The sequence below is a fragment of the Acinonyx jubatus genome, chromosome E4 (assembly GCF_027475565.1).
Source record: "Acinonyx jubatus isolate Ajub_Pintada_27869175 chromosome E4, VMU_Ajub_asm_v1.0, whole genome shotgun sequence".
Classification (NCBI taxonomy): domain Eukaryota; kingdom Metazoa; phylum Chordata; class Mammalia; order Carnivora; family Felidae; genus Acinonyx; species Acinonyx jubatus.
Window position 1 is genome coordinate 66,773,443 of NC_069395.1, and position 27,567 is coordinate 66,801,009.

At 46.2% G+C, this 27,567-nt stretch overlaps 1 protein-coding gene across 6 annotated transcripts in view; it reads right to left on the reverse strand.

Moving 5' to 3' along the window:
• The window catches only part of DNAH14 (dynein axonemal heavy chain 14), a 324,348-nt gene that overhangs the window by 16,942 nt on the left and 279,839 nt on the right, over window positions 1-27,567 (reverse strand). For 5 of the 6 annotated variants that reach the window (XR_008293043.1, XM_053209129.1, XM_053209131.1 and 2 more), the window contains 6 exons: window positions 24,606-24,708; window positions 22,735-22,962; window positions 13,582-13,779; window positions 12,371-12,567; window positions 7,857-8,017; window positions 6,431-6,627 (listed from right to left, as the gene is read on the reverse strand). Coding sequence is in view for 4 of the 6 variants with exons in the window: in XM_053209129.1 (XP_053065104.1) it covers window positions 6,431-6,627; window positions 7,857-8,017; window positions 12,371-12,567; window positions 13,582-13,779; window positions 22,735-22,962; window positions 24,606-24,708 (1,084 nt within the window). In the remaining 2 variants the exon portion in view is untranslated. Of the gene's footprint in view, window positions 1-6,393; window positions 6,628-7,856; window positions 8,018-12,370; window positions 12,568-13,581; window positions 13,780-22,734; window positions 22,963-24,605; window positions 24,709-27,567 lie in introns of all 6 variants that reach the window. The other variant, XR_008293044.1, reaches the window with a different exon arrangement.

The following is a 27,567-nucleotide window of genomic DNA, read 5'->3' on the forward strand; positions in this document are numbered from 1 at the left end:
CCCTGAAGTGCCATTTTCCCATGAACAGGGGACACTGCACTGCGGGGCACTACGGGACCTCGTCTTCCTAAGGCCACTGCTTTAAGTGCGGGAGACGCAGCTGGCTTTGCTGACACAAACAGACACAGAGAGTTAGACAACATGAAGAGACAAAGGAATATGTCCCAAGTGAATGAACAGGACAAAAATCGCAGCAAGAGAACTAAATGAAATGGAGATGGAGTAATGAAATGAAATGAGTAATGGAGTAATATGCCTGGTAGAGAATTTAAAGTAATGGTCATAAATATACTCACTGGACTTGAGAAAGAGTGGGGGGCCTCAGTGAGACCCTCAACACAGAGACAGAAAACATAAAAAAGAACCAATCAGTGACAAAGAACACAATAACTGATATTAAAAATACACGAGATGGAATAAATAGTAGAGTAGAGGAAGCAGAAGAACAGATCAGTGACCTGGAGGACAGAGTAATGGAGAGAAATCAAGCTGAGTAGTTGAGAAAAAGAAAAAATGAGAACAAGTTAGGGGAACTCAGTGACACCATCAAGCCTAATAACATTTGCATTATTGGGGTCCTAGAAGGAGAAGAGAGAAAAGAGGACAGAAAATTTATTTGAAAAAAATGACAGCTGAAACCTTCCTGAGTCTGGGGAAGGAAACAGAAGTCCAGATTCAGGAGGCACAGAGAGCCCCTAACAAAACCAAAGGAGGTCCACACCAAGGCACAGAGGAATTTAAATGGCAAGAAGCATGGATCAAGAGAGAGTTTTAAAAGCAGCAAGAGAAAAGAAAGCAGTTTCATACAAGGGAAATCCCATAAGGCAATCAGCTGCATTCTCAGCAGAAACTTTGCAGGCCAGAAGGGAGGGGCATGATATAATCAAAGTGCTGAAGGGAAAAGCCTGCAGCCAAGAATACTCTATCCAGCAAGGCTATCATTCAGAATAGAAGGATGGATAAGAGCTTCCCAAAGTTTAAAGGAGTCCATGACCACTAAACCAGACCCACAAGAAACGATAAAGGGGACTCTGAGAGGCAAGGAAAGACCATAAACAGGAATAAGAAAAGCAGGAATCACAAAAGCAGTAAGAAATAAGTATATACGTAAACATCTGTCAAAGGATTCACAAAATTAAAGTATGTAAAGTATGATACCAGATACCCACACCATGGGGAAGAGTAAAAATTTAGTGCCTTTACAATGGGTTCAAACTTAAGCAACCATCAACTTAATATAGACTCCTATACACATAAGACATTATATGCAAACCGAATGTTAACCACAAATCAAAAACTGGTAACAGATATGCAAAAAATAAAGAGAAAGGAATCCAAATATATCACTAAAGAAAGCAGCGGACCTCTCAAAAGAAAGGAACAGAGAAGAACTACGACCATAAAAGGAGTGACAAAATGGCAGTAAGTACATACATATCAATAATTACTTTGAATGTAAATGGACGCAATCCATTTTGCTCCAATCAAAAGACATAGGGTGACGTAATGGATAAAAAAGCAAGACCCATCTATATGCTGCCTACAAGAGACTCATTTCATTCCCAAAGACACCTGCAGGTTGAAAGTGAAGGGATGGAAAAGCATTTATCACGTAAATGGAAGTGAAAAGGAAGCCAGGGTAACAATTCTTATTGAACGAAATAGACTTTAAAACAAAGTCTGTAATAAGAGACAAAGAAGGACAGTATATAATAATAAAGGGGACAATCCTACAAGAAGATATAACAATTGTAAATATTTATGCACTCAACATAGAACACCCCAATACATAAAGCAGCTAATAACATGAAGGATGCAATTGATAAGGATACAAAAATAGTGGGGACTTTAGCACCCTGCTTACATCAATGGACAGATCATGTAAACAGAAAATCAACAAGGAAACAGTGGCTTTGAATGACACACTGGGGCAGCTGATCTAACAGGTATATTCAGACATCCCATCCAAAATCAGCAGAGTTCACATTGTTTTCAAGTACACATGAAACATTCTCCAGAACAGATCACATATCCAGCCACAAAACAAGTCTCAGCAAATTCCAAAGACTGAAGTCATAGCATGCATCTTTTCTTACCACAACTCTATGAAACTAAAAATCAATGAGAAAAAAATCTGGAAAGAACACAAATACATGGAGGTTAAATACATGCTACTAAATAATAAATGGATCAATTTGATCAAGAAATCAAAGAGGAAATAAAATAAAAAACACATGAGAAAATGAAAATGAAAATATAATGGTCCCAAATCTTTGGGATGCAGCAGAAGCTGTTTTAAGAGGGAAGTTTATAGCAACACAGGGCTACCACAAGAAGCAAGAAAAACTCAAACAACGTAACCTTACACCTAATGGAGCTAGAAAAAGAACAAATAAAACCAAAAAGGAAAGGAAAGGAAGGAAATTCGAGTAGAAATAAATGAAACAGAAATTTAAAACATAGAACAGGTCAATGAAACCAAGAGCTGGAGTTTTGAAAAGATCAACAATATTGATGAGCGTAGCCCAGGCTCCTCAAAAAGAAAAAAAAGAAAAAAAGAAACAGAGACTCAAATAACTAATCAAATCAGAAATGAAAGAGGGAAAAAAATAACTGACACCACAGAATAATAAAAAGATTATAGGAGAACAGTACGTAAAATGGTATGCCAACAAGTTGGGCAACCTAGAAGAACTAGATACATTCCTAGAAACATATACACTCCAAAAACTGAATCAGAAAGAAATAGAAAATTTGAACAGATCAATTACTAGCAATTAAATTGAATCAGTAATCAAAAAACTTCCAACAAACAAAAGTCCAGGACCAGACAGCTTCATAGGTAAATTCTACCAAACATTTAAATTTATTTTTATTTTTTTTAATGTTTATTCATTTTTGAGAGAGAGAGAGAGAGAGAGCGTGTGAGCAAGTGAGCATGAGCAGGGGAGGGGCAGAGAGAGAGGGAGACACAGAACCTGGGGCAGGCTCTAGGCTCCGAGCTGTCAGCACAGAGCCCGACATGGGGCTCGAACTCACAACCATGCGATCCTGACCTGAGCCGAAGTCAGTCACTTAACTTAGCCACCCAGGCGCGCCACTTAATTTTTTAAAAATGTTTACTTATTTTTGAGAGACAAAGCATGAGTGGGGGAGGGATAGAGAGAAAGGGAGACACAGAATCCAAAGCAGGCCCCAGGCTCTGAGCTGTCACCACAGAGCCTGATGTGGGGCTCAAAGTCATGAACTACAAGATCGTGACCTAAGCTGAAGTCGGACGCTTAACATACTGAGCCACCCAGGCGCCCCTAATTCTACCAAACATTTAAAGAAGAGTTAATACCTGTTCTTCTCAAACTATTCCAAAAATAGAAGAGGAAGGAAAGCTTCCAAATTCATTCTATGGGGCCAGCATTACCCTGATACAGAAAACCAGAAAAAGACACTACAAAAAAAAAGAACTCGGGCCAATATCCATGATGAACACAGATGTAAAATCCTGACCAAAGCACTAGCAAACCGAATTCAACAATACAGTAAAAAAATTATCCACCATGATCAAGTGGGGTTTATCTCTGGGATGGAAGGGTGATTTAATATTTACAAATCAATCTACATGATACATCACATCAATAAGAGAAAGGATAAAAACCATATGATCCTTTCAATAGATGCAGAAACAGCATTTGACAAAGTACAACATCCATTCATGATAAAAACACTCAACAAAGTAGGTTTAGAGGGAAGGTATCTCAACATAATAAAGGGCATATATGAAAAACCCACAGCAAACATCGCTTCTTTCATGGGGAAAACAGAACTTTTCTCCTGAGATCAAGAACAAGACAAGGATGTCCACTCTCAGCACTTGTATTCAACATAGTATTGAAAGTCCACAGCAATCAGACAAGAATGAAAGGCATCTAAATTGGTGAAGAAGAAGTAAAAATTTACTACTTATAGGTGACATGACACTGTAGATAGAAAACCCGAAAGATTCCACCAAAAAAATTCTACAACTAATACATGAATTCAGTAAAGTTGTAGGATACAAAATCAACATACAGAAATCCAGTGCATTTTTATACACCAATAATAAAGCAACAGAAAGAGAAATTAAGAAAACAGTCTCATTTGCAATTGTACCAAAAATAATAAAATACCTAGGAATAAACTTGACTAAAGAGTTTAGGACTGAAAGACCTATATTCTGGAAACTATAAAATGCTGATGAAAGAAATTAAAGATGACACAAACAAATGGAAAGATATTCTATGCTCATGGATTGGGAGAATAAATATTGTTAAAATATTTAACAATACTACCCAAAGCAATCCATACTACCCAAAGCAATCTACATATTTAATGCAATCCCTATGAAAATACCAATAGCATTTTTCACACAACTAGAACAAGCGATCCTAAAATTTGTATGGAACCACAAAAGACTCCAAATAGCCAAAGAAATCTTGAAAAAGAAGACTAAAAGTGTAGGTGTCACAATCCCAGATTTCAAGACCTACAACAAAGTTGTAGTAATCAAAACAGGATGGTATTACAGACAAACAGACACACAGATCAACTGAACAGAATAGAGAGCCCAGAAGTGAAACCACAATTCTATGGTCAATTAATCTTCAACAAAAGAGAAAGAATATGCAATGGGACAAAGACAGTCTCTTCAACAAATGGTGCTGGGAAAATTGGACAGTTACAAGCAAAAGAATAAAACTGAACCACTTTCTTACACCACGCACAAAAATGACAGTCAAAATAGATTAAAGACCCAAATGTGAGACCTGAAACCATAAAATCCTCGAAGACAGCACAGACAGTAATGCCTCTGACATTGGCTGTAGCAATGTTTTTCTAGACATGTCTCCTGGGAAAAGGGAAACAAAAGAAAAATAAACTATTGGGACTGAATCAAAATAAAAAGCTTCTGTACAGCAAAGGAAACAATCAACGAGACTAAAAGACAACTACTGAATGTGAGAAGATACTTGCAAATGACAGATCTGATAAAAGGTTAGTACCCAAAATATATAAAGAACTTACACAACTCAACACCAAAAAATAACCCAATTTAAAAATGGGCAGAAAACACGAACGGACATTTTCCCAAAGAAGACATCCAGATGGCCAACAGACACATGAAGAGATGCTCAATGTCACTCATCATCCGGGAAATGCAAATCAGAACCACGATGAGATACCACCTCACGCCTGTCAGAATGGCTAAAGTCAACAACATAAGAAACAACAAATATTGACCAAGATGTGGAGAAAGGGGAACACTCTTGCATTACTGGTGGGAATGCACACTGGTGCAGCCACTTGGAAAACAGTATGAAGTTTCCTCAAAGCATTAAAAGTAGAATCACCATATGATCAGTAATTCCACTACTGGGTATTTACCCAAAGAAACCAAAAACACTAATTCGAAAAGATATGTGCACCCTGATGTTTACTGCAGCACTATTTACGGTAGCCAAGGGTGGAGACAACCCAAGTCCATCGGTAGACAAGTGGACGGACAAAGAGGCATACGTACGCGACGGCATAGCAGTCCTCCATAGCAGAGGATGAAATCCTGCCATTTGCTACAACGTGGATGGGTCTAGAGGGTATCATGCTAAGCGAAAGAACAGACGGAGAAGGGCAAATACCATATGGTTTCACTCAAATGTGGAATTTAAGAAACAAAGCAAAAAGAGAGACAAATCAAAAAACAGACTCTTAACTTACAGAGAACACACTGCTGGTCACCAGAGGGGAGGTGGCGGGGGGGGGGGATGGGTGAAATAGGTGATGGTGATAAATTAAGGGGCACCCTTGTCGTGATGAGCACAGAGTAGTGAATACGCGTGTTCAATCACTGTCCTGTACACCTGAAGCTAATCTAACCCTGTAGGTCAGTTATACCAGAATAAAAACTTAAAAAGACATGAATGTGATAAAAAAAAAAATCAAAACCGTACAGTAAGGTACAAGGATACGTAAAATGTAAAGTTAAAGCCTCTTTCCCACCCACAAGACCCTCCAGTCTCCCTCATTTAAGGCCACCACTGGGAAGAGTTGTTTGTGCATTTTCTTCCAAGACTTTCGGTTGGGGGTTCTTGAATCTAAAGCATAGATGCGTTTTTATAAGCACATGTATGCACACATTAGTATATAGGTTTGTATAATCTCTAAAAATGACGTCATTTTCTGAAACTTAAAATTAACAACACATCTTAAATTTATCTGAGTGGAATTGCCAGATTGCCCTCTAAGAGGTTTTATTAATACATGCTCACACCAAACGTACGTCAGCATCTTTCAGTAATACTTAATACTTCATCAGGTGCCACAGTGAGCGCCCCCCGCCCCCTGCCCGCACCCCACGCTTACGGCTCAGCAGTTAACGGGGTAGCGTGACGGCTCTCACCTGCCACAGCGTAGGCACTCTTCCATTGAGAAAAGACTCATACATTTCCTCCAGTTCTTGGGTGAGGATGGTTTTTCCTTTTATTGCAAGTTGAAGGCCTTTCAAAGATTCATGCACAACAAGTAAGAACTTATCAAATCGTTCGATTTCTTGGCTCAGAAAGGTTAGCAGGACACAGTGGATGAGGGGATCATAGCCTGGATCGAGAAAGACAGAACATTAGGTTATTTTTCAGATAAAAGGAGAAACACAGGCTTTGGAAATGGGAGGAACTTCATGTGCCAAGACCAGGGATCGCAACACACTTTCTGCAGAAAATCAGGAATTACTTCAGGCTCCGTGGCCACCCCGTCTGCGTCACGACTGCTGGGCTCTGCTTCCGTGGTGCGAACGCAGGCGCAGACGCACAAAACCGATAAGCTTGGCCGTTTGCCAATAAAGTTTTATTTGTGCAGCAGCCCTTGCGTTCATATTTCATATATTTGTGGGTCCTAAAATATTCTTTTGGTTTTTTCCAACCAGTAAAGAATGTGAGACGCCTTTTAGCTCTCAGGCTGCACAGGAATGAACGGTGGCTGGACCTGGCCACAGCCCTAGGGTGCTGACCGTGGTTCCGACTCCACAACAGCACCGATGTCACAGACTACCGCTCAGCATTGGGTTCCCGACGAACTTTCTTTGAAGGGGTAAGGTATAGGGGCGCCTGGGTGGCCCAGCTGGTTGAGCGTCTGACTGGCTCAGGTCATGATCTCGCGGTTTGGGGGGGGTCAAGCCTGACCTCGGGGTCTGTGCCGTCAGCTCAGAGCCCGCTTCAGATCCTCTGTCCCCGTCTCTCTGTCCCTTCCCTACTTGTGCTCTCCCCCAAATAAATAAATATTTAAAAAATTTTCAAAAATAAACGGTTAAGATGTGGATGTTGAGAAGTTAACTGGGTCATTTGCCACGGCCCGGACGCTGGCCCCCGGGGCTGGGTGCCCTGTCACCCCTGGGCCTGCCCCCTTTCCAGAGCCCTCAGAGCGGGGGCCGCCGGTCAGAGGGTCCACGTTCCTCGTGCTCCGCAGGCAGGTCGGGGGGGGGGGCAGGGACCCCCCCCCCCAGCTGCTCTATAACCTCAGGCAGGGCGGCTCCTTCCTGCTTTGCTACAAGCATATTTCTTCACTTTTAGTCTCCCAGCCACCCACCCCCTACCCCCCTGCCCCAACAAAACCAGAAAGGAAGACAAAGCTACAGCACCCTTTCCTTCTCTGCCCCAAGCTTGGAGAGGGGGAGGGGGTGTTCTCTCAGCTTGGAGAGTGGGAAGGGGGGGGCGTAGAGACCGCACTGCCTACCTCACTCGGCCTGGCTGCTTCTGTGGGGTCTTGGGGGACCCCCACCCCTTCCCCTTGGGGCCAGAGTCCTTCCCCGAGGACGCACGTCCTGTGCCTACCTTGGATGCTCTTACAGAGAGACTCCCAGAGGGGGCTGGATATGATGCACTTCAAGGTGCTGGGTGTTCCAGCACATTCTTCCTTCTCCACAGACCTCGGTAGCCGCAGTAGCAGGTCAGACAGGATTTCCATCAGCAGTTTGTCGTTACTCTGCTCGGGACTACAAAGGACACGGAGAGATGCGGATCTGTGTGACCCAGGACAGCCCGCTGTTCAGGCCCGGGCCAAGCCGCTTCACAGCCGCACGCACGCGACTAGGCACACGATGGAGTCCGTGCATCTTACAGATGAGGAAGCGGCCGGCCGTGGAGCCGGCGCGGGGCTCAACCTCATCAACCGTGAGATCACGACCCGAGCTGAAATCAACGGTCGGGATAAAACTGGCCCCTTGCCCTGCTTCCCGAGAAATTTTTATTTTATTTATAATTTAACCTTTTTTTTTTATTCTAGTCGGCTCCACAAGGAGTGTGGAGCCCAATGCAGGACTTGAACCCACGACCCTGAGATCAAGAGTCAGACACTTAAGGGGCACCAGGGTGGCTCAGTTGGTTAAGCGTCCAGCTTCGGCTCAGGTCATGATCTCATAGTCTGTGGGTTTGAGCCCCGTGTCAGGCTCTGTGCTGACAGCTCAGAGCCTGGAGCCTGCTTCGGATTGTGTGTCTCCCTCTCTCTCTGCCCCTCCCCTGCTCATGCTCTGTCTCTCTCTCTCAAAAATAAACATTGAAAAAAAAAAAAAGACACTTAACTGACTGAGCCACCTAGGCGCCCCCTGCACTTTAGACGTTTACAAGAAAATATGTATTTTTTTAAATTTTTTTTTTAACCTTTATTTATTTTTGAGACAGAGAGAGACAGAGCATGAACAGGGGAGGGGCAGAGAGAGAGGGAGACACAGAATCTGAAACAGGCTCCAGGCTCTGAGCCGTCAGCCCAGAGCCCGACGCGGGGCTCGAACTCACGGACCGCGAGATCGTGACCCGAGCCGAAGTCGGACGCTCAACCAACTGAGCCACCCAGGCGCCCCAAGAAAATATGTATTTTTAAAGGGTTCTTAAGATTTCTTTGTCGACAATTCATCGTCGGAATGCATCTGCGTGAAGTGTCAATACCGAAATGAAGGTGCAGGTGGCAACCTGACAGCGTGTGCTTGTCATCAACCGCATGTCAGATTCCTCGGGGACTCTGGGCGGCCCGTGGGGGCACAGGCCTGGACCAGGCGGGGCAGAGCGCGAAAGCTGGACGAGCTCTAAGCACTAACGCTCTCCTGAGCTCGTGCTGTTACTCTAACTGCTGGCAGGGGCTGGTTTCAGCTGTCACCCAGGTCTCACACAGCCAGGGTGTCGTCCTGCACGGTGAGCGACAGCCTGGAAGCCACAGCCACGCTCAGTGCACTGCTTCTGTGTCCGCTCACCCCTCACGCCAAGTAGGAGGTTTTCCCATTTTGTTTTCACACTTAGGCGGTGACTTTAAAGCAAGGTTACTCAGTGGCATTCGTCCAAGGTGGCTTCTGATGATTCAAAAGACTTCAAAAAACACACATCTTCAAAGGGCAACTCTGCTACCCCTGAGGGCGTTAAGTCAAATGGGACGGATCTTTTAGATCTAGTCATGCAGAGAAGTTTCTAGTATGTTTTGAGCACAGGCAGCATAATGGCAGCCATCCCAGCCTCCCAGAATGCCCGAGGGGCACGGATAAACACACTCAACATGCTTGCGAACAGCAGCCCCATAACCCATTTCTTACTGGCGAATTTGTTGAAGGCGGGAGGCACAGCCGTCAGTATTTACGGGCGCAGGACGTGCAGGGAATTGAACCTGATATTCTGGGGGCACATGGGAAGACTTCCAAGTAGCCACTCCTCTTTCGCTGTGTGTGCAGCTTTCCTGCACGTAGAAGGTAGGATGCGTTCACTCCGTCAGTGGGGGGAGGGCTCGGTTATACCTGTTTTGTGTCAGTGCAATGACCTTGGAAGAGAGCACCAGATGGTCAGCCAAAGCCACAGTGAGGATCCAATCAGATACCATTTTAATATGAGTTTCGTGGTCCAGAGACAGGAAGGGGCGCCTGGGTGGCACGGTCGCCTGAGTGTCCGACTCTCGGTTTCAGCTCGGGTCATGATCTCACAGTTTTATGGGTTCGAGCCCTGCGTTGGGCTCTGTGCTGACAGCATGGAGCCTGCTTGGGAGTGTCTCTCTCTCTCTCTCTCTCTCTCTCTCTCTCTGCTCCTCCCCTTCTCATTCGGTTTCTGTCTCTCTCAAGAAAAACAACAACCAAACAACAACAAAGAGACGAGAAGACCAAAGCGTACAGAGTTCCAATAGGTTCAGAGGTTTTAGAACTAAGTGGAAAAAAAATATAAAAAAGACATGTGTATCTTAGGAGCCTGTTAGGAGGTGGAGGAGGGAGACGTGTCCTCCAGACGAAGAGGACCACTTACAGTTTTACTCGGGGGAACTTACCATCGGGGGCGCCTGTGCGCAGAAGGTCCTGGCCGCACACGCCCATCCCCCACAAAGCCCAAGCCGCAGCCCAGCTTTTATAGAGCCAGACGCCTTGTGGTGATGTCACAGGGGGATTACCTAGAGCGGGGCCACCCGTGCACCAGCGGCAAGGACAAGACTGAGGACTCAGGTGGTCAGGTCCGCTGGCGCTCCTGCAGAGCACGAGGGCCCTAAACCCGATCTGTGAGCCCACAGACTAACAGCCTAGGGGAACGTGGACTCGGATCCTGGGGACGTGGGCAACGTCACCATCACCGGGGGTTGGAGTCGCGATGACCTTAACGACACGTATAATTGGGGTTCAAGGCATCCGATGCGTGTTCCCAACAAGAATCCACTCGTGTTGTGGTTTAAATTTCGGTTTCAGTTTATTTACTTGTTTTTCCCCCCAACCCGAAGCACACCAAGAAGGCAAACTCCCATGTCACGCACAGTGGCGCCACTGGTCCCGGGGAAGACTGAGAAGTTGCTGCAGACAGGACTAACAGAATCAAAACCACAGTGACGGTACTTTCGTGGTGAGGAATCTGCACTTGTTGGTATTTTCAGTATTTATGATAGTTAAGAGATTGGGGGCTCTTAACACCTGAAGGTCAGCTTTGGGACTCTTATTTACAACAGGAAGTGGGGAAATTGGTTTCAATTTATGATTTTGAGTTGAAATTCAGCTAAGTTGATATATTTGAAGACATAAGAGAATTTAAGATCCCACGTATTTGTTTAATTATTAGATTTATAAGAATTGTTGCAAGATTTGAAGAAGGTTTGGCAGTGAGGTAGCTGAAGTACATTAACTCTGTAATGAATATTATTATACTTGAAAGCGTTTACATCAGTAGATAACCAAACGCTATTCAAAGACCTTTTAAAAATTATTGTTAAAATCTGTAAGACTTACACATTGAAAAATTAGATTTTTAAGCTGCCCTTAACCTGAGGAACTCGTATTCTGAGAACAGCCCCACAGGTAGGCACGGTTATTATCTCAGATGCGAACGTGATGAACTTGAAGACTTAAGTGACGTCCCCAAGTCTGCAAAGTCAGGTGGTGGAACTGGGATTTGAACTCAGCGAGGGAAAGAGGGAGGCGAGGCCTGCGTGGGCCACCTGCGTCCTCAGCGGTGTGAACGAGCACCCGAGAGGACGTCTGGGAACCTCAGGAACACACTTTGCTGGGGAGGTAGTGAGGCCACTGAGCTCACACCACGTAGCTGTGGCCTTGACAAACGTGACCTTGTCTTCTAGTTACAGGCTGCGGAGGCTTGAGAATTTGGGTTACGTCTGTTATAGCTTTTTAATGTTTGTTTATTTTTGAGAGAGAGAGAGAGAGAGAGATAGAGCATGAGCAGGGGAGGAGCAGAGAGAGAGGGAGACACAGAATCCGAAGTGCAGAGCCTGATGTGGGGCTTGAACGCACGAGCCGTGAGATCATGACCTGAGCCGAAGTGGGGCACTTCACCGACTGAGCCACCCAGGTGCCCCCATCTGTTACAGCTTTTAAAGCTCACAATGGCCTTGACGGGGAAACAGGCATTCTATGTTTATGGATAAGCAGAGTAAGGGTGTTGAGGCCCTGTGACTGTGGTATCGTTGGCCCTCTTCATCATACTGTCCTCTTACACTTTAGTTTCTGTTCAGATTGTTTTGTATTTTGCACTTTAAAGTTTACTTTGAGAGAGGGAGAGAGAGAGAGCCTGCGCATGCATGAGTGGGGGAGGGGCAGAGAGAGAGAGAGACAGAGAGAGAATCCCAGGCAGGCTCCACGCTGTCACCACAGAGCCCCACACGGGGCTCGATCTCACGAAACGCAAAATCATGACTTGAGCCAAAACCAAGAACTGGACGCTTAACCAACTGAGCCGCCTGGGCACCCCCACTATATCTTAGACTTATTTGTCTGCAAGTTCCGCACTGTAGCTCTTCAAATTCCTAAATATTCACTTAACACTTAATTCTTTAATATGAATATTTAATAATTTCCGACTAACGACTGTTGCTAGTGAGTTCTTACCAGACCACGAGGTCAGCGCTGGTCCCGGGTTGCATGGTAATGAGACTGTCCACAAGGTGCCGGCCCTGGATCTCTCTGCCACCCCTTATGGCCTCTGGGTGCAGTCCCAAGAGCCCAGGCGTGTCGTCGTCAGGTAAGGACTGGACAATGTGTATGTAATCCCTCAAGCTCGCGGATTTCGGCACTGGCTGATGTATCTGAACATTTAACCACTTGTTAGTTTTTGTCCAGAGCGATACCTACTTTCCGTAATGCGTGTGGATACTTCTTCCCATAAAATGTATACCATATACAAATATATAAATACCATACGTAAATTATATAAATTCCCATAACATTTACACAGAAGGCTCCCCTTACTTCTGGGTGGCATATTCCAGACACTCCTGTCAAAAGCTACCTTTGGGACGACTGCGTTTGTAAAGTGTGGCTCTGGGATACGCACAGTAACTTTCTTGCTGGGAAGAGAGACAGAAGAAGGGAAACCACTTTGGTTCTGACTACCTGTTGCCTCAGTGACCCATACCCACAGATAACGGACACAATCCAGCCTTAACAAACTGCCTTTCTTCGGTGAAGCTGTAGAAGGAATGTGACAACGATGTTAAGACTCCGTCTGAACACTTGGCGGGGGGGGGGGGAGCAAAATGGGTGAAGGTGGTCAAAAGATATGAAATCCCAGTTATGAAATGCATAATACATTTGTTTTAATTGAGAAGCTACTTAATGGTGTGGGAGAGCTCTTCATGCTGGTCACCAGCTCTTTCTTCCTGCGATTAGCTGTGTGGCTAAGTTCCCCTCTGTAAGGCTGACTCTCGTGTTACATCCCCTGGGGAGAAAACGGGCCTTCTAGAACCTATGAGGTGATAATGACGAACAGGACTATGCTGGATAAAGAGACGCCCACAGCTTCTTGGACGCGATCCCTTTGAAACATGGAGCCCAATTCTCTCCCTGCACGGAGGCTGACCTAATGGTCTGCTTCTTGGATAAGCGAGGGGACAGAGGTCAGACCCTGGTCTTTCTGGCCTTGAGAGGATGCATGGGAAGATGAAATGTCAGCTGACATGGTAAATGGTGACTTGTTTTTACACTGCTGGCAGTTAATAAGAGCCATTAAAAGTGACCATGAAAATCCATTTAAATGCAGGTTTTAGATAACGCAACTACATTTCAGTGATCAAGTACTGTAAGTAAATGCCTGTTCCCACCTCATCACTGGAGAAACTGAAGTCATCTTTCAGCACTTCCGGGTTACAGAATTTGTGCAGAAGGGTGTTTAGACACCGCCTGTCCCAGGTGTCCGTCACCCGGCCGCCGTAAGTCACTTCCCCAATGAGGTAGTGCAGTTTCTGCCACGAAATACCGGTCTGTGCATTCAGGGAGTTCTCCAGCACCTTTATGGCAACCTGTAGAAAATCCACTAGTCTTTACTATCTCAGAACGTGTTTGCAGCCCACTTTGATGTTTGCACGTAAAATCAACAACTCGCAACAGCTACCTGTATTTTCTCTTTAAAAATACCGTTGACCCTTGCACAACCGTGGGTTTGACGTATGTGGGTCCCCATATATGTGAATTTTTCACCGTTCCCGTAAATGGATTTTCTGTTCCTTGTGATTTTCTTAGTAATGCTTTCTTTCCTCGAGCTGCCTTTATTGTAAGAATACAGTATACGATACATATAACACACAAAATACATATTAATTGACTGTTGGCGTTATGGGTAAGGCTTTCAGTCAACAGTAGGCTATTAATAAAGCTTTGGGGCATCAGAAGTGATACGTGGATTTTTAACCACACAGGGGTCGGTGCCCCTAACCCCCGCCTTGTCCAAGGGTCAGTTGTACGTGGAAATAGCAAGAGGGATAAAAATATCAGGATATACATTTTCATCCATTAATTCTTTTTTGTTATTGAACATCGAATTACTAAATTAAAATTATTACTATTATTTGGAACAGACACCACAAGCTGTTCGGAAGGCACAACGGGGTAAGCAAGGGGACGTGAGTCTTTGGAGACCCCTGCTCTTCCAGTCAGATCCCTCCCGGAGGGCCCGCTGGCTTTGGGAGGTTTCTTGGGCCCCTTTACACAGATGTTCTCTGAACTCCCTGCACCGAGTGGATCTCATTCCTGCTTCTCTCTCCGACCCCCCTCCCCACCTCTCTACTTCAACTTCCAGCTCCCTTCCCCTCCCTTTCATCTTTGTTTCCTGTTTTCCTTCCAAAAATGCTAGTCCAGAGTCGCCTGGGTGGCTCAGTCCATTGAGCGACCCACTTGGGCTCAGGTCATGATCTTGCAGCTCGTGAGTTCGAGCCCCACGTCAGGCTCTGTGCTGACAGCTCAGTTGTCCTGCAACTGGACGATATAGCTTGTACGTGCACTTTTCTTTTTATTCCCTCATCCTTAATACGGATTAATATGATCTGACATCATTAATGTGAATTATGTCATTTTCTCACTGCGTTGACCAGAGCTTTTGAGGCGATGCTGAACGTTAATGGTGTAATCAGCATCCCTGTTTGATTCTTTTTGTTTTTTTTGATTCTTGATGTTAATAAAAACAACTTCAGTGTTGGCTATTTAAAATGATATTTGCTATAGTTTTTTGGTAGTCTTTCCCATATTTAAGTAGTCCCTTATAATCCCTATATATTTTTGAGTTCTTATCAGGAATGGTGTCTGAATTCATAATGAGAGACTTCTTTTTTTATTTATGATATTTATTAGTATTATATTTATATTGATATTATGTAGATCTATACATTAATATTAATGTACCAAACTCAAATGAACCAACGGTTGGTCTTAAGACAGAGAAATAAACAAGTAATTCTTTGAGTTGTAATTGTATACCAAGAATGGGTCACAAACGCTACGTGATGAAAAGGCATGTCGTACCACCAGTCAGGGCGCAGGTAGCTATATATCAAATAGCCAACAGCAGCCAAATGACAGCCACGGAAGTTCCCGGGTTGCTAGAAGCCAACAGACCATATTGTGAGGGACCACTGAAGTCTTGGAAAGCTGTGGAGAACAATAACACACCCACAAACCTCTCCCTGAGGGAACGAGTAGGGTTTCATGTGGTGCTCTACACAGGGCACCAACAATGTCTTTGTTAAACTGTGCAGGTGTCTTCGTATGGTACACAACGTAGCCACCGATGGATGAACTACTGACAGAAGCTTGCCCATAATGTACCTTTCGTCATGCATGTTTCATCCCGCTGATGCGCAACTCGAACATACTGCTTTTGAAGTTTCTTCTGCCTGCCTTTTGTGGGTAGGCAAAAATTGATGTCATGTGAAAAATTAAGCAACTTGACACTGTCCTGCCTTTCGAACCCAGATTTTTTTTCTAATTGTTTTTTTTATATTAAATATAATGTATTGTCCAATTGGCTTCCATGCAACACCCAGCGCTCATCCCAACAGGTGCCCTCCTCTATGCCCATCACCCACTTTCCCCTCTCCCCCACCCCCCATCAACCCTCAGTTTGTTCTCAGTGTTTAAGAGTCTCTTGTGGTTCGCCTCCCTCCCTCCCTCTCTGTAACTTTTTTTTTTTACCCTTCCCCTCCCCCATGGTCTTAAGTTTCTGAGGATCCACATGTGAGTGAAAACATATGGTATCTTTCTCTGCCTGACTTATTTCACTCAGCATAATACCCTCCAGTTCCATCCACGTTGCTGCAAATGGCAGGATTTCATTCTTTCTCATTGCCAAGTAGTATTCCATTGTATATATAAACCATAACTTCTTTACCCATTCATCGGTTGATGGACATTTAGGCTCTTTCCATAATTTGGCTACCATTGAAAGTGCTGCTATAAACATTGGGGTACAAGTGCCCCTATGCATCAGCACTCCTGTATCCCTTGGGCAAATTCCTAGCAGTGCTATTGCTGGGTCGTAGGGTAGTTCTATTTTTAATTTTTTGAGGAAGCTCCACACTGTTTTCCAGAGCGGCTGCACCAGTTTGCATTCCCACCAACAGTGCAAGAGGGTTCCCCTTTCTCCACATCCTCGCCAGCATCTGTAGTCTCCCGATTTGTAGATTTTAGCCACTCTGACTGGCGTGAGGTGGTATCTCGGTGTGGTTCTGATTTGTATTTCCCTGATGACGAGTGACATTGAACATTGTTTCATGTGTCTGTTGGCCATCGGGATGTCTTCTTTGGAAAAGTGTCTATTCATGTCTTCTGCCCATTTCTTCACTGGATTATTTGTTTTTCGGGTGTGGAGTTTGGTGAGTTCTTTATAGATTTTGGATACTAGCCCTTTGTCCGATAGGTCATTTGCAAATCTCTTTCCCCATTCCTTCGGTTGCCTCTTAGTTTTGTTGATTGTTTCCTCTGCAGTGCAGAAGCTTTCTATCTTGATGAGGTCCCAATAGTTCATTTTTGCTTTTAATTCCCTTGCCTTTGGAGATGTGTTGAGTAAGAAATTGCTGCAGCTGAGGTCAGAGAGGTTTTTTCCTGCTTTCTCCTCTACGGTTTTGATGGCTTCCTGAATGAGAGGCTTTTCTGCATCTACTGATGTGATCATGAAAAGCGAGTTATAGATTTCCAGCTATCGAGCCTTTCTTGCGTTCTTGGACTCAGCCCTAGGGGGTCATAGTGCGTTAGGCTTTTGATTCATTGCTGAAGCTTATCAATAATTTATACAGAATTTTTTACATCAGGTCCTAAGTACAACTAGCCTGTATTCTTACATATATTATTTTTACCAGGTATTCACATTACTATTATGGTTTCATAGAATGGATTGGGGAAATTGCCATCTTTTTCTAAGGCTTGGAACAGCTTAAATAATATCAATGTCCGTGTCTTAAGGTCCAGAATGAACTCAGCTGTGAAACCATTTCATTCCGGTGTTTATCTGCAGTGTCTTATAGCAGTTGGTCCACTCAGAACTTTCATCTTTTTGGAGTCAATTTTGATAATTCGTATTTTCCCAGAAATCATTGGATCCATATAGACTTTCAAACTTTGTCTTATCAAAAACCAATTTTGGGATTTATTTTTCCGTTCTACTATTTTTTGTGTACTATTTTATCACTATTAAAATTAGATTCATTTGTCCCTTTTGTTGTTTTTTCTAATTTCTTAAGATGACTATGAATTTCCTGCACTTCCTCTTTAATAATGAAGATATTTAAGGCCATAGTTTATTCCTTTCTGAGCATATTTTATACTGTCATAGTTTCAGTGTGAAGTATCTCATTTCCTTTGTGTTTGAGATACTTTGTGATTTTCCTTTGAACATCCTCTTCGATAAAAGACATCTCCAGGCATGTTTCTTAATTTCCACCTTAAGATCTTTGGGGTTGAATTTTTATTACTTATTAGATTACGATCCGAGAATGTGGCCCACACAATAATTAAAGATTTTATTCCGTGGCCATGCTCCTGGCTGAACTTGCTACGAGTTCCTTGGATGTATGAAGGAAAACGTGTGCTGCCTACTAGAGGGATGTTGGGTTCTACAAAACTCTTCTTAATCGAATTTGTTGCTTACATTATTCTATTATCTGTCTTACTCTTGCTTATGGGGGCGCCCTAATTCCGAAAGGGGATTTGAAATCCCCCCTAGTGGTGACACAGGAGCACACACCCGTAGCACGCACAGGCATGTACGCGTCCCCACGCACCCACACGCACGTTTGTGCACACGTGCTACCGTAGGCTACCGTCTGCCACGTGTCGGGACCGGAGCGTGTGATGTCTGAGCGCACAGACTCCAAAGCCAGGCCGCCTGTGTTCGAATCCTGTCGGTTCCCGCAGCTCCCTCAGCCTCAAATGGGGGAGGACGACCCTCTTCCCGGGGCGGACGTGAGGCTCAAGTTCATCAGTCCCCAGAACACTCTCCGCAGAAGTTACCGGTTTCACACCGCCGTTTCCTCACAAATGTCCCCTTCCTGCTCTTTGGTGCTTTTTCAGATTCAGTCCCGTCTTGTCTGATGGTAACATTGCCATTCCTGCTTTCTCGCTGCTTTTACTTTCTTGGCAGTTTTGAACTGTCTTCCATCACATAAGTGTTCTTCTTATAGATGGCACGTGCCTCCTAGAGAGGGAATGTGGCCCGCTCACGTTTCAGACACAGCCTGAGAAGATTCCCTCCGTATTACTTTGCTACCGTTTATTCACTTTGTTGTTTCTCTCCCTCCTCATTTCTGACAGGTCGGTCCAATGGCTATTTTACTCTCCCTTCTTTGCTGATTTAGACACAGGCAGCCTTTCCGTTCCTTCAAGTCTTATTAACATTTCTTTTTTCAAGGGACAAGAAGACGACAGTTACTTCCCCGCCCCCAGTGGGAACAGTTCCCGCTTCTTCCTCTGCCCGCCCGGCCTCCCCTTCCTGTCCTCGCGGGACCCCGGTGCACACGTGCCCCTTCTCCCGACCTCTGGGTTCCACTGAGAGAGGTTAGTGTTTTTAGCCTAAGACGATTATGGGACTTTTCTTGTAGCATGAGCCTTCCTTTTAAATCATCTGTGTTAGCACTTAGACCACTGGCGCTCAACAGTTCATTATTGTCTATTTAGATTTAACAATGCGGCCAGGCCACAGATTTCCTGCTCTCCACACTCCCCACTCGGCCACTTCCCTTCATTGTGTCTCCGCCTCGGCCCTGATGCGGTCGCACACAGCTGCTACCCTGTTTGCAAGGACGAGACCCAGAGCCAGGCTGGGCTGTGCAGGAGCCCCTCCCCGCCCACCCCCCCAATGCAGGAACCCCCTCTGCAGGACCCTTCCCCCCCCCCCCCCCCCCGCAGGACTTCTCTTTGTGCAGGACCCCATGCAGGAATCACCCCCCACTGCGGGACCCCCACACAGCCTTCTCCGGGCCGGCGTGCCTGCTCCGCCACTGCCTTCTGGCGGGACCCCTGACCAGCCTAGCGCCACCAGGGGTCATCACAGCTCGTGCCGGCTCTGTGAGCGTTCTCAGTCTGCAGACTCCGATCTGTTGTCCATCTGTTGTCGTCAGTCGGGGGGAAAGTAAAACCGCTTTCTTCCTACTTTGTTTTTCTCCATCTTCTCGGCCGGAATCCCTGTCGTTTGAAGGTGAGGTTACTCTTCAGACATCTTAATTGTCCCTCGTGATCTCCATCGTTTTTGTCATTTCCTTCTCGTGCTCGGGGTGTTCCTTCTATCTGATCTTTCCAGCCGTTGACTCGACTTTGCACCACCACCACTGTCCACCCCCCCCACCGACCCCCCGTCTCATTTCGCATTTAGCTCATAAGTCTCGGTGCGCGGCGTCTGCTGACGACGGTGTGCGGGGCCTGGGCACCGATGCGCCTCTGGCCTGCCCCTGCAAACCGGGGCCAAGCGCCCCGACCCCCGCCCTGTTATTTTGTGATAACGAATAACCTTTGAAGGTTATGCAAATCATAACCAGAGCTGTTAGGACGAAAGTAAAAACTCCAAAACGGGGGAGGAGGCCGAAGGGCGAGCACACATCTGTTCCACGTCACGCGGGGGCAGCATCCGGCGCTCTTTCACGGACGCTCAAGTGCTCCAGGAGCACCCACTTGTGTTCTGACGTGCTATTGGTCAGAGCACCCAGAGTTCTGTCCGAGTCCAGTTTACAGAAAGCCGACGGCCTGCACGTGCTTCCTTCTGAGAAGAACGCGGAGGAATTCTGTCCCTCAGACACACAAACGGTGTCTGGCTCATCAAGAAAATTACAGACCAAAGGCACAGTTTTATTGCCTGTAGGGCATTTATCAGTTCGGGATGCGGCTTGGCAATCGTATTTCATGCCTCTCTCTCTCAGTATTTCCAGAAACTTCTTTCCTATATTTTTAGAAGTCAGTTTTACCATCTTGCTGCCTCTTCCGTCAAGAAGGTAAAAAGAAACTGACACGGGCTCACTTACAAACATCATGTGTGTGAAATACGTGCGTGTGTGTGAAGCGTGTATATCCTTTCGGGCTCTTACAATTTTCTGTTCCATTGCTTGTTCCATTTCCTGTTCTTTCTCTCTCTGGCCACTGGATCGCATTAGGTATGTGATTTTCTCGGTCTTGCCCTGGGGGCTCAGGCCCAGGTTTTGGGGGGCTTTCGGGGGCCGTAGCCTGTGTGTGGTGGAGAATGCACTGGTGCTTGGCCCAGTAGACACGGTCACCTTGAGGGTCCCCCAGGACACCCCAAGCTGCCTGACCCGGCTGGCTGGCCGGGTGCTCCCCCTAGTGGGGGGAGCTGTGTCCAAACTCAACTTCCCAGGGAACTAGAAGTTCCCACTTCCTTAAGGAGGGGGGGCTGTGCATAAATCCAGTTTCCTGCAAAGCTTCCAGAACTTCCAGACCGTCGGCTCAGCACCCGCAGGGTCTTTCCCTCCACTGGCAAGGCTGCTGTCGCACGCGCCGCACAGAGAGGGGGAAGGACGGAGGGGAGGGAAGGTTGTCCTCTTCTGGACAACAGCGCCATGATGTAGCCAGCTGCGTCCGGCTTGAGCAAGCCTCTCTGCAACATGCCAAGAGAGCATCAGCACCCCGGGCATGCCAGCCTGTGCCAAGTTCACACGCGCTCTGCGGCGACAGAAGACCTGCTGACACTGGGCCACCCACTTCCTACCGTCTGTTCCCCTGCAGGTGGTTTAGGATACATTTTCTAGAAAATCACGTGTAAGAGAGATGAATTATATATACACGCAGAATGAAATCCTGCTGACGGGCTCGGTTATAACCAATTTTACTGATCAGTCCTATCAATGTGACTCTTTCTTTCTACATCAACGATAATAGGAATTCTTTGAAGAATTTTGATACAGATTACCAAGTTGCCTTCCAGAAAGTTAGTGACAGTTCCTGCCTCTCTGTGCCGTTGTTTTAGCCACTGTGGTTGCGAAAGGTGGTATCTCACTGCGGCTTTAACGAGCATTTCCCTGACGGCTGTAGGAGTCCGCGTTCTCCAGAGAGCCAGGTGAGGAGCACACATGCAGAGAGACTTGCTGTTAGCATCTGGCTCACGTAATTACGGAGACTGACAAATCTCCAGACCTGTGGCCGCGGACGCAGGAGAGACGACGGTGCACTTCCTGTCTGGAGGCCCCGAAAGAGCCGATGTTTCAGTTCAAGTCCAGAGGCTGGAAAAAGCCAGTGTTCCGGCTCAAAGGCAGACAGGCAGGAGGATTTCCTTTCTGTTCTAGTCAGTCCTTCGACCGATTGGGTGAGGCCCACCCACATCGGGGAGAGGGATCTGCTTTATGACCTACCGGTTTGAATATGAATCTCACCCAGAAACATCCTCACAAACATACTCAAAACAACGCTTGGCCAAATACCTGGGGGTCTTGGGGTCCAGTCAAGTTGATATGTAAAATGAACAGCACGACTACTAATGAAATTGAACAAAGTTTCATCATCTGATTGCCTTTTTGTATTTATACTGTGAACTGCCTCTCCGGGTCCTTCACCCATTGGGGTGTTTTCTTTCTCTTCTTAATTTACAAGGAATCCTCATACAGTTAGCATATTGGCATATTAGCCATTGACATAGTAGATGCCACAGGTATTTCCCCCAGTGTGTTGTCAGTCAGCAGGCTGGGGTTTGGACAGTGGGGTTTGGACAAAGTGCTTGAGCCCATATCCCTTGACAAAAGCCCGGAGCACAGCCGTTCGGTGTCCTGTCTGGTGAGGGGCAGAGGCACATACTCTGACTTGCAGAGGGCGTGAGAAGCCCAATGAGGACGCAGAAGAGGCGGGAGGGCGCCCGTCCGGGTGGTCTAGGTGGTGGACACCCAGAGGCAGAATCAAGATTTTGCTCAGGCAGGTTTTTGGCCTATAATCTAACCTGGCGAAAGTTTAAGCAGGCGTCGCCACATGTTTACCTTAGCAATAAAAAACCACCATGCATTAGGAAGCAGAGAGAAGGTTCTAGACAGAGAATAGTAAAGAAAGACTCCTAAACTGTGCTCCCCCCCGCCCCCAGTGGGTCAGTGCGCTCTCTCCTACTTTACACAAATCGGGCAGAAACCACAAACATTTCGAGCGGTTTCTGTGAGTCACGCACTGTGCTACGTGACCTATGTTAATTAGCCTGCCTCGTTCGGTGCCCTTTCGAGTGGGTGTAACATCTGGTTTGCCTTCCCTCATCCTGCTTTTTCCCTCCTTGGTCCAGGACCAAGACCCTGAGAGTTAATGAGCTCGCCCAACAGAGTAAACACTGGTACATCTATAAGCGGGAGAGCTGTGATCTGTTTCCAGAAAAGCCGGCGCGGAGATCCAAGCTTTGAAACATTAGCCTTTGTTACCTAGTTACGGAGTTCACGGGGAAAAACACTCAGTGTCCGTGTAGTTTGTATATATGGTTATTCATTTGTTGTTACTGTTTATTTTGAAGGTATGGCACTTACCTCCAAGTCTGAAGAACTAAATTTGTAAGCAATATTCCAGCCCAGTGTTCCATAATTTTTTCTCTCGTTGATTAGAGCATTGAAAAAACATAAGCCGAATAAAAGCTTTTTCCACCACGGTCCACAGTCCAGTTTTCCAAATGTCTCTTCTGTCACCACTCCACTGCCACTGTATCCAAACGTCTGCAGTAAGATACTCTTCAATCCTTGCGGATTTTCCACTGCGATCTTGAGAACAGGTGTGAGAAGGACAGCACATGAGACACAGGCACCAGGTCTAGAGGGGACAGAGTGGGGCAGGGAACTGGCTAACAGGGCAAAACAAAAATCCCGGGTTAATTCTTTTCTCACTTGAAAGTTTCCGTAAGACGACTGTACCAGATTTCCTATTGTTCCAATTCAGATTTTAAAACGAAAAGTGTAACACCATCGGGCGCCTGGGTGGCTCAGTCGGCTGAGCGTCCGACTCTCGATTTCGGCTCAGGTCGTGAACCCGGGGTCGTGGGTGTGGGCTCCCTGTCGGGCTCTGTGCTGACAGCGCGGAACCTGCTTGGGATGTTTCTCTTTCTCTCTCCCTCTCTCTCCAAATAAATAAAGAAAGAAACTTCAAAAAAAGAAGATAGGACTCAATTTAAAAAAAAGAGTGTGGCTGTTAACTGTTGAAACCGTGAGGTGTCTGCAAAGCTCCCTCGTCTGCACATTGTACACAAACACAGACGCGTGCACACGTACTCGCACATACAAGCTGTGTGCGTGTGCACGTGTGAGGATCCGTGGGTGGGAATGTGTAGGTGATATACGGACACGTGTGTACGTGAACAGCAGGTTTCTGGGTCAAGGCTCAGACCGACCACTCGCAGAGCCGCTCCTGGTGCCAGGCTCTGATGCCCCCCAGGGCGACCCAGTGGGAGTCGGATGTATCCTGAGTGCGCAGTGGGGTCTGTGTCCCGGAAGAGGACCTCGCTGCTTATCTGGAATGGCCAGTGTCCGGCACAGCAGCCCCTCCTTCCAGGGATAGAGAAACGCGGGTTTGCTGGGGGAGCACAATCAGATCCTCTCGGGGGAGAGAGACCGGTCCCCGCCCCGGAGCCTAAGACTCTCACACTGCGGCCCCGGGGCCTGGAGAGCGCCCAGTGGAGTGGGTATTCCGTACCTCCCAGCATGTTGACCTTTCGAATCCCCTTCACTGCAGATGGCCAGCAAGTTTGGCTGAGAAAGCCGTGAGGATGCGGAAATGAGGAATTTTCGTTGTGTTCCCTGTCATTACTGATCTTTGGAGACTCCTGCTCGTGTCTCGCACCCGCGTAAGGAAGCATATGTGAGGGGGAGGGCGGGAGGGAGAGCGGGGGCAGGTGGGGAGAGAGGGAGAGAGAAAGTGTGACTCTGGGGAAGAAAGTTGCTAATATCTGAAGTGCAGCCGTGGCTTGCTAATCGCAGCGATGGACCTGCTTGAGGTGAAATGTTCCGCGAGGCCGCCCTTCGGGCCCCTGTCCCCAACACCTGCTCTCTGGCTGCTCTCTGCCAGAGCCTTTCCAGAGAATGAGCTGTGGGGTGACAGGGCAGCAGAGGCAGGAAAAGCCTGGGCCAAACGGCCAGGCAGAGGACACAGATCCCGTGCTCCGGTTCACAGGTGCCGGAAGTCTAAGCATCCCTGTTTGAGAAAATGTCCAGCGAACTGTGAGTCTCTTGGAAGCAGGGATCTGGCCTGCTGTGTTAGTGTCCCTCCTGGACCACAGTGCAGGGCCGAGCGCAGAGGAGAGACTCAGCGTGCTACACTCAGCACCCTCTTCGAAATCCGAGTTATGAACACAAGACAATTTACATTCAGTGTTCCTCAGTCAACACCAAGCCCCGTCCTGCTTTGTCCGTACCTTTAAGCTCCTTTGAAGAATAGGAATCAAGAAAGAACTGCCCGACTTTGAGCTTAACCACAGCCTGAACCCAGGGTCCACTGTCACATGTGGGCTGTTAAATCTGCAAAACAGAAGGGTGATAACCTAGTTTGATGAAAAATAGTCAAGCCAAACCAACATGGTTTCAGGAATCCCAGAATCTCCATGTTGGAAGTGACCTAGAGCTCATTTAAATAATCGTGTATGCGCCCCCCAGCTCTCCCTCTCCTGCAACGCAGGGATGTGCATGAGACCCAGTAAGGCCCAGCTTTGAAAAGTAGTTTTGCCACCTAAGCTCAAGAGTGCGCACTGCGAAAATCCTTGGAAAAAGAACAAATTAAGAACAAAGTGAATGAAGCGTTTCCCCGGTCAAATCTGGAACAACAACGTCGAAATAAGTGACGGTGGCCACAGATTATCCATCGAATAAAACAGGAACACGATTGATACAAAGAAGCCAATGAATAAATGCAGGAGAAGGTAAGCCTCCTCCTTAGGAAAGAACATCACTTAATAAATTTAGAAGGAATTGTGGAATTAGAAAGTCACTGTTTGGCAAATAATAAAGCCATAATTCAGTCAAAAATTCCCAATGGTGGTGCCTGGGTGGCTCAGTCGGTTGAGCGCCCGACTTCGGCTCAGGTCATGATCTCGCGGTCTGTGAGTTCGAGCCCCGCATCGGGCTCTGGGCTGACGGCTCAGAGCCTGGAGCCCGCTTCGGATTCTGTGTCTCCCTCTCTCTCTATTCCTCCCCTGTTCATGCTTTTTTAATTCAAAATAAATAAATAAATAAATAAATAAATAAAAGATTGTAAAAAGCACCAACCTGTACCCATGAATGAGAACTGGGAACCTCAGGCAACTGAGGACCCCACATGTGCAAGCACACACACACACACGTGTGCAAATGCACACACGTTTTGAAAGCAACAGATACTGTTACTTTCGTGAAATGGTCCCGTGTAACCAAGATAGAGCTAAAAGCAGGTTTTAATCAGAACTGAGAAGGGGCACCTGGGTGGCTCAGTCAGTTAAGCATCCGACTTCGGCCCAGGTCATGAGATCTCATGGTCTGTGAGTTCGAGCCCTGCGTCGGGCTCTGTGCTGACAGCTCGGAGCCTGGAGCCCACTTCGGATTCTGTGTCTCCCTCTCTCTATGCCCCTTCCCAGCTTGCATGCTCTCTCTCTCAAAAATAGACGTTAAAGATTAAAAAAAAAATCCCAACTGTGTGCTCTCGATACGATGCACCAGGGACACAAATGTACTGTGTGGCTTTTCTGCAATACCGCGTAACCACAGTCTGACCGTGAGAAAACAGCAGGCAAACCAAACGGATGGAACCGGCTGGTACTTTTCAGAACCGTCCAAGTTATGAAAGACAAAGACTGAGGAACGATCTAGAATAAGGAGGATTTAAGAGCCAAGACAGCTGAATGCTATGAGAAATCCTGAATGAGAACCTGGACCAGAATTTTTTTTTTCTTTTTTTACTTTTTCTTTCTTTCTTTCTTTCTTTCTTTCTTTCTTTCTTTCTTTCTTTCTTTCTTTGCAGTAAAAGATGTTATTTGGGGGCCAGCGGGCTAGGTAGGACTGAGGTGATCAGATCATTGGTGAGCACACTGGCATGTCTGAGGCACCAAGCGGCATCATGTTCTCAGCTGACTTCCAATGATTCAGAAAAGAATTACATACAAATGTATGAACAAGCGAAAGACAAGAAATGGCCAATGTTAACAACCGGGAACCAGAGGGCAGGGGAGGGGAGCGGTTATCCTGTTCGTGCAGCTTTTCTGCATGTCTGATTATTTTTGTCAAATGTGCAAAACAAATCCAAACAACAAAAGCAAAACAAACAAACAATGAAACAACCCCACAGAACCCAAAAGACAACAACGACAAAAATCAAACACAGAATTAAACAGAAAAACAAAAATAAACTAAAACCGTGGGGCTCTGGCTGGCTCAGTTGGTTGAACCTCTCACTCGGTTTCAGCTCAGGTCACGATCTCACCGTTGGTTGAGTTCGAGTCGCACGTCGGGCTCCGTACCGAGCGTGGAGTTGACCTGGGGTTTGCTCTGCCTCTCTCTCTGCCCCTCCCCTACTTGTGTTTTTTTTCTCTCTCTCTCAGAATAAATACCCACCCAGTAAAATCCCACTAACTAGGTATAAGTATGCCTTTCCTTTTCTCTTTCTCTTTTTTTAAATAAAAACACTACAGTGTAATACGGTTTGTAGCCCGATAGTTTTCCTTAGTAATATGTTGTGAACACATTTCCTTAACTCTTAAATCTAAGAAATTTGCTTCACAGTTTTCTCTCCCATAGTAGGCTGTAGTCTTAAACCCTTAAAGGCTTGATTTGATAAAGAAGTGTGAATTCCTCGTAATTATACTCTGACTACATAGACTGCTTTTTTTTTATGCGCTGTTAACTACTTTTATTAAGCTTCTGAAATTCTGTTCTGAAGAACATTCCTCTAATTTCTCTTTTTCTTTTTTTAAAAGTTTTTTTTAAGGTTATTTATTCATTTATTTTTGAGAGAGGGAGAGAGAGAGCAGGGGAAGGGCAGAGAGAGAGAGAGAGGATCCCAAGCAGGCTCTGCACCGGTGCTGAGTCCGATGCTGGACTTGAACTCACAAACTGTGCGATCATGACCTGAGACGAAACCGAGACGCTCAACCGACTGAGCCTCGCAGGCGCCCCAACTAGTCTCTTTTTTTTTAAATGATACATTGCTATCTGGCATTCTGTTGTTCTCGAGCCTAGTGCACTTTGGAAGGCTGACCGACATCGTCTGGTCCCTCCCGCGCACAGTCCCTAGACTGATTCTTGGCAGGTGCCCTGTTGGTAGTGTTCGAATGACTAATGAATGAGGGGCGTGGCGGGAATTATCATGTCGCCTTCCAAGGTTTACAAGTACTGAAATTACACCACTGAGCA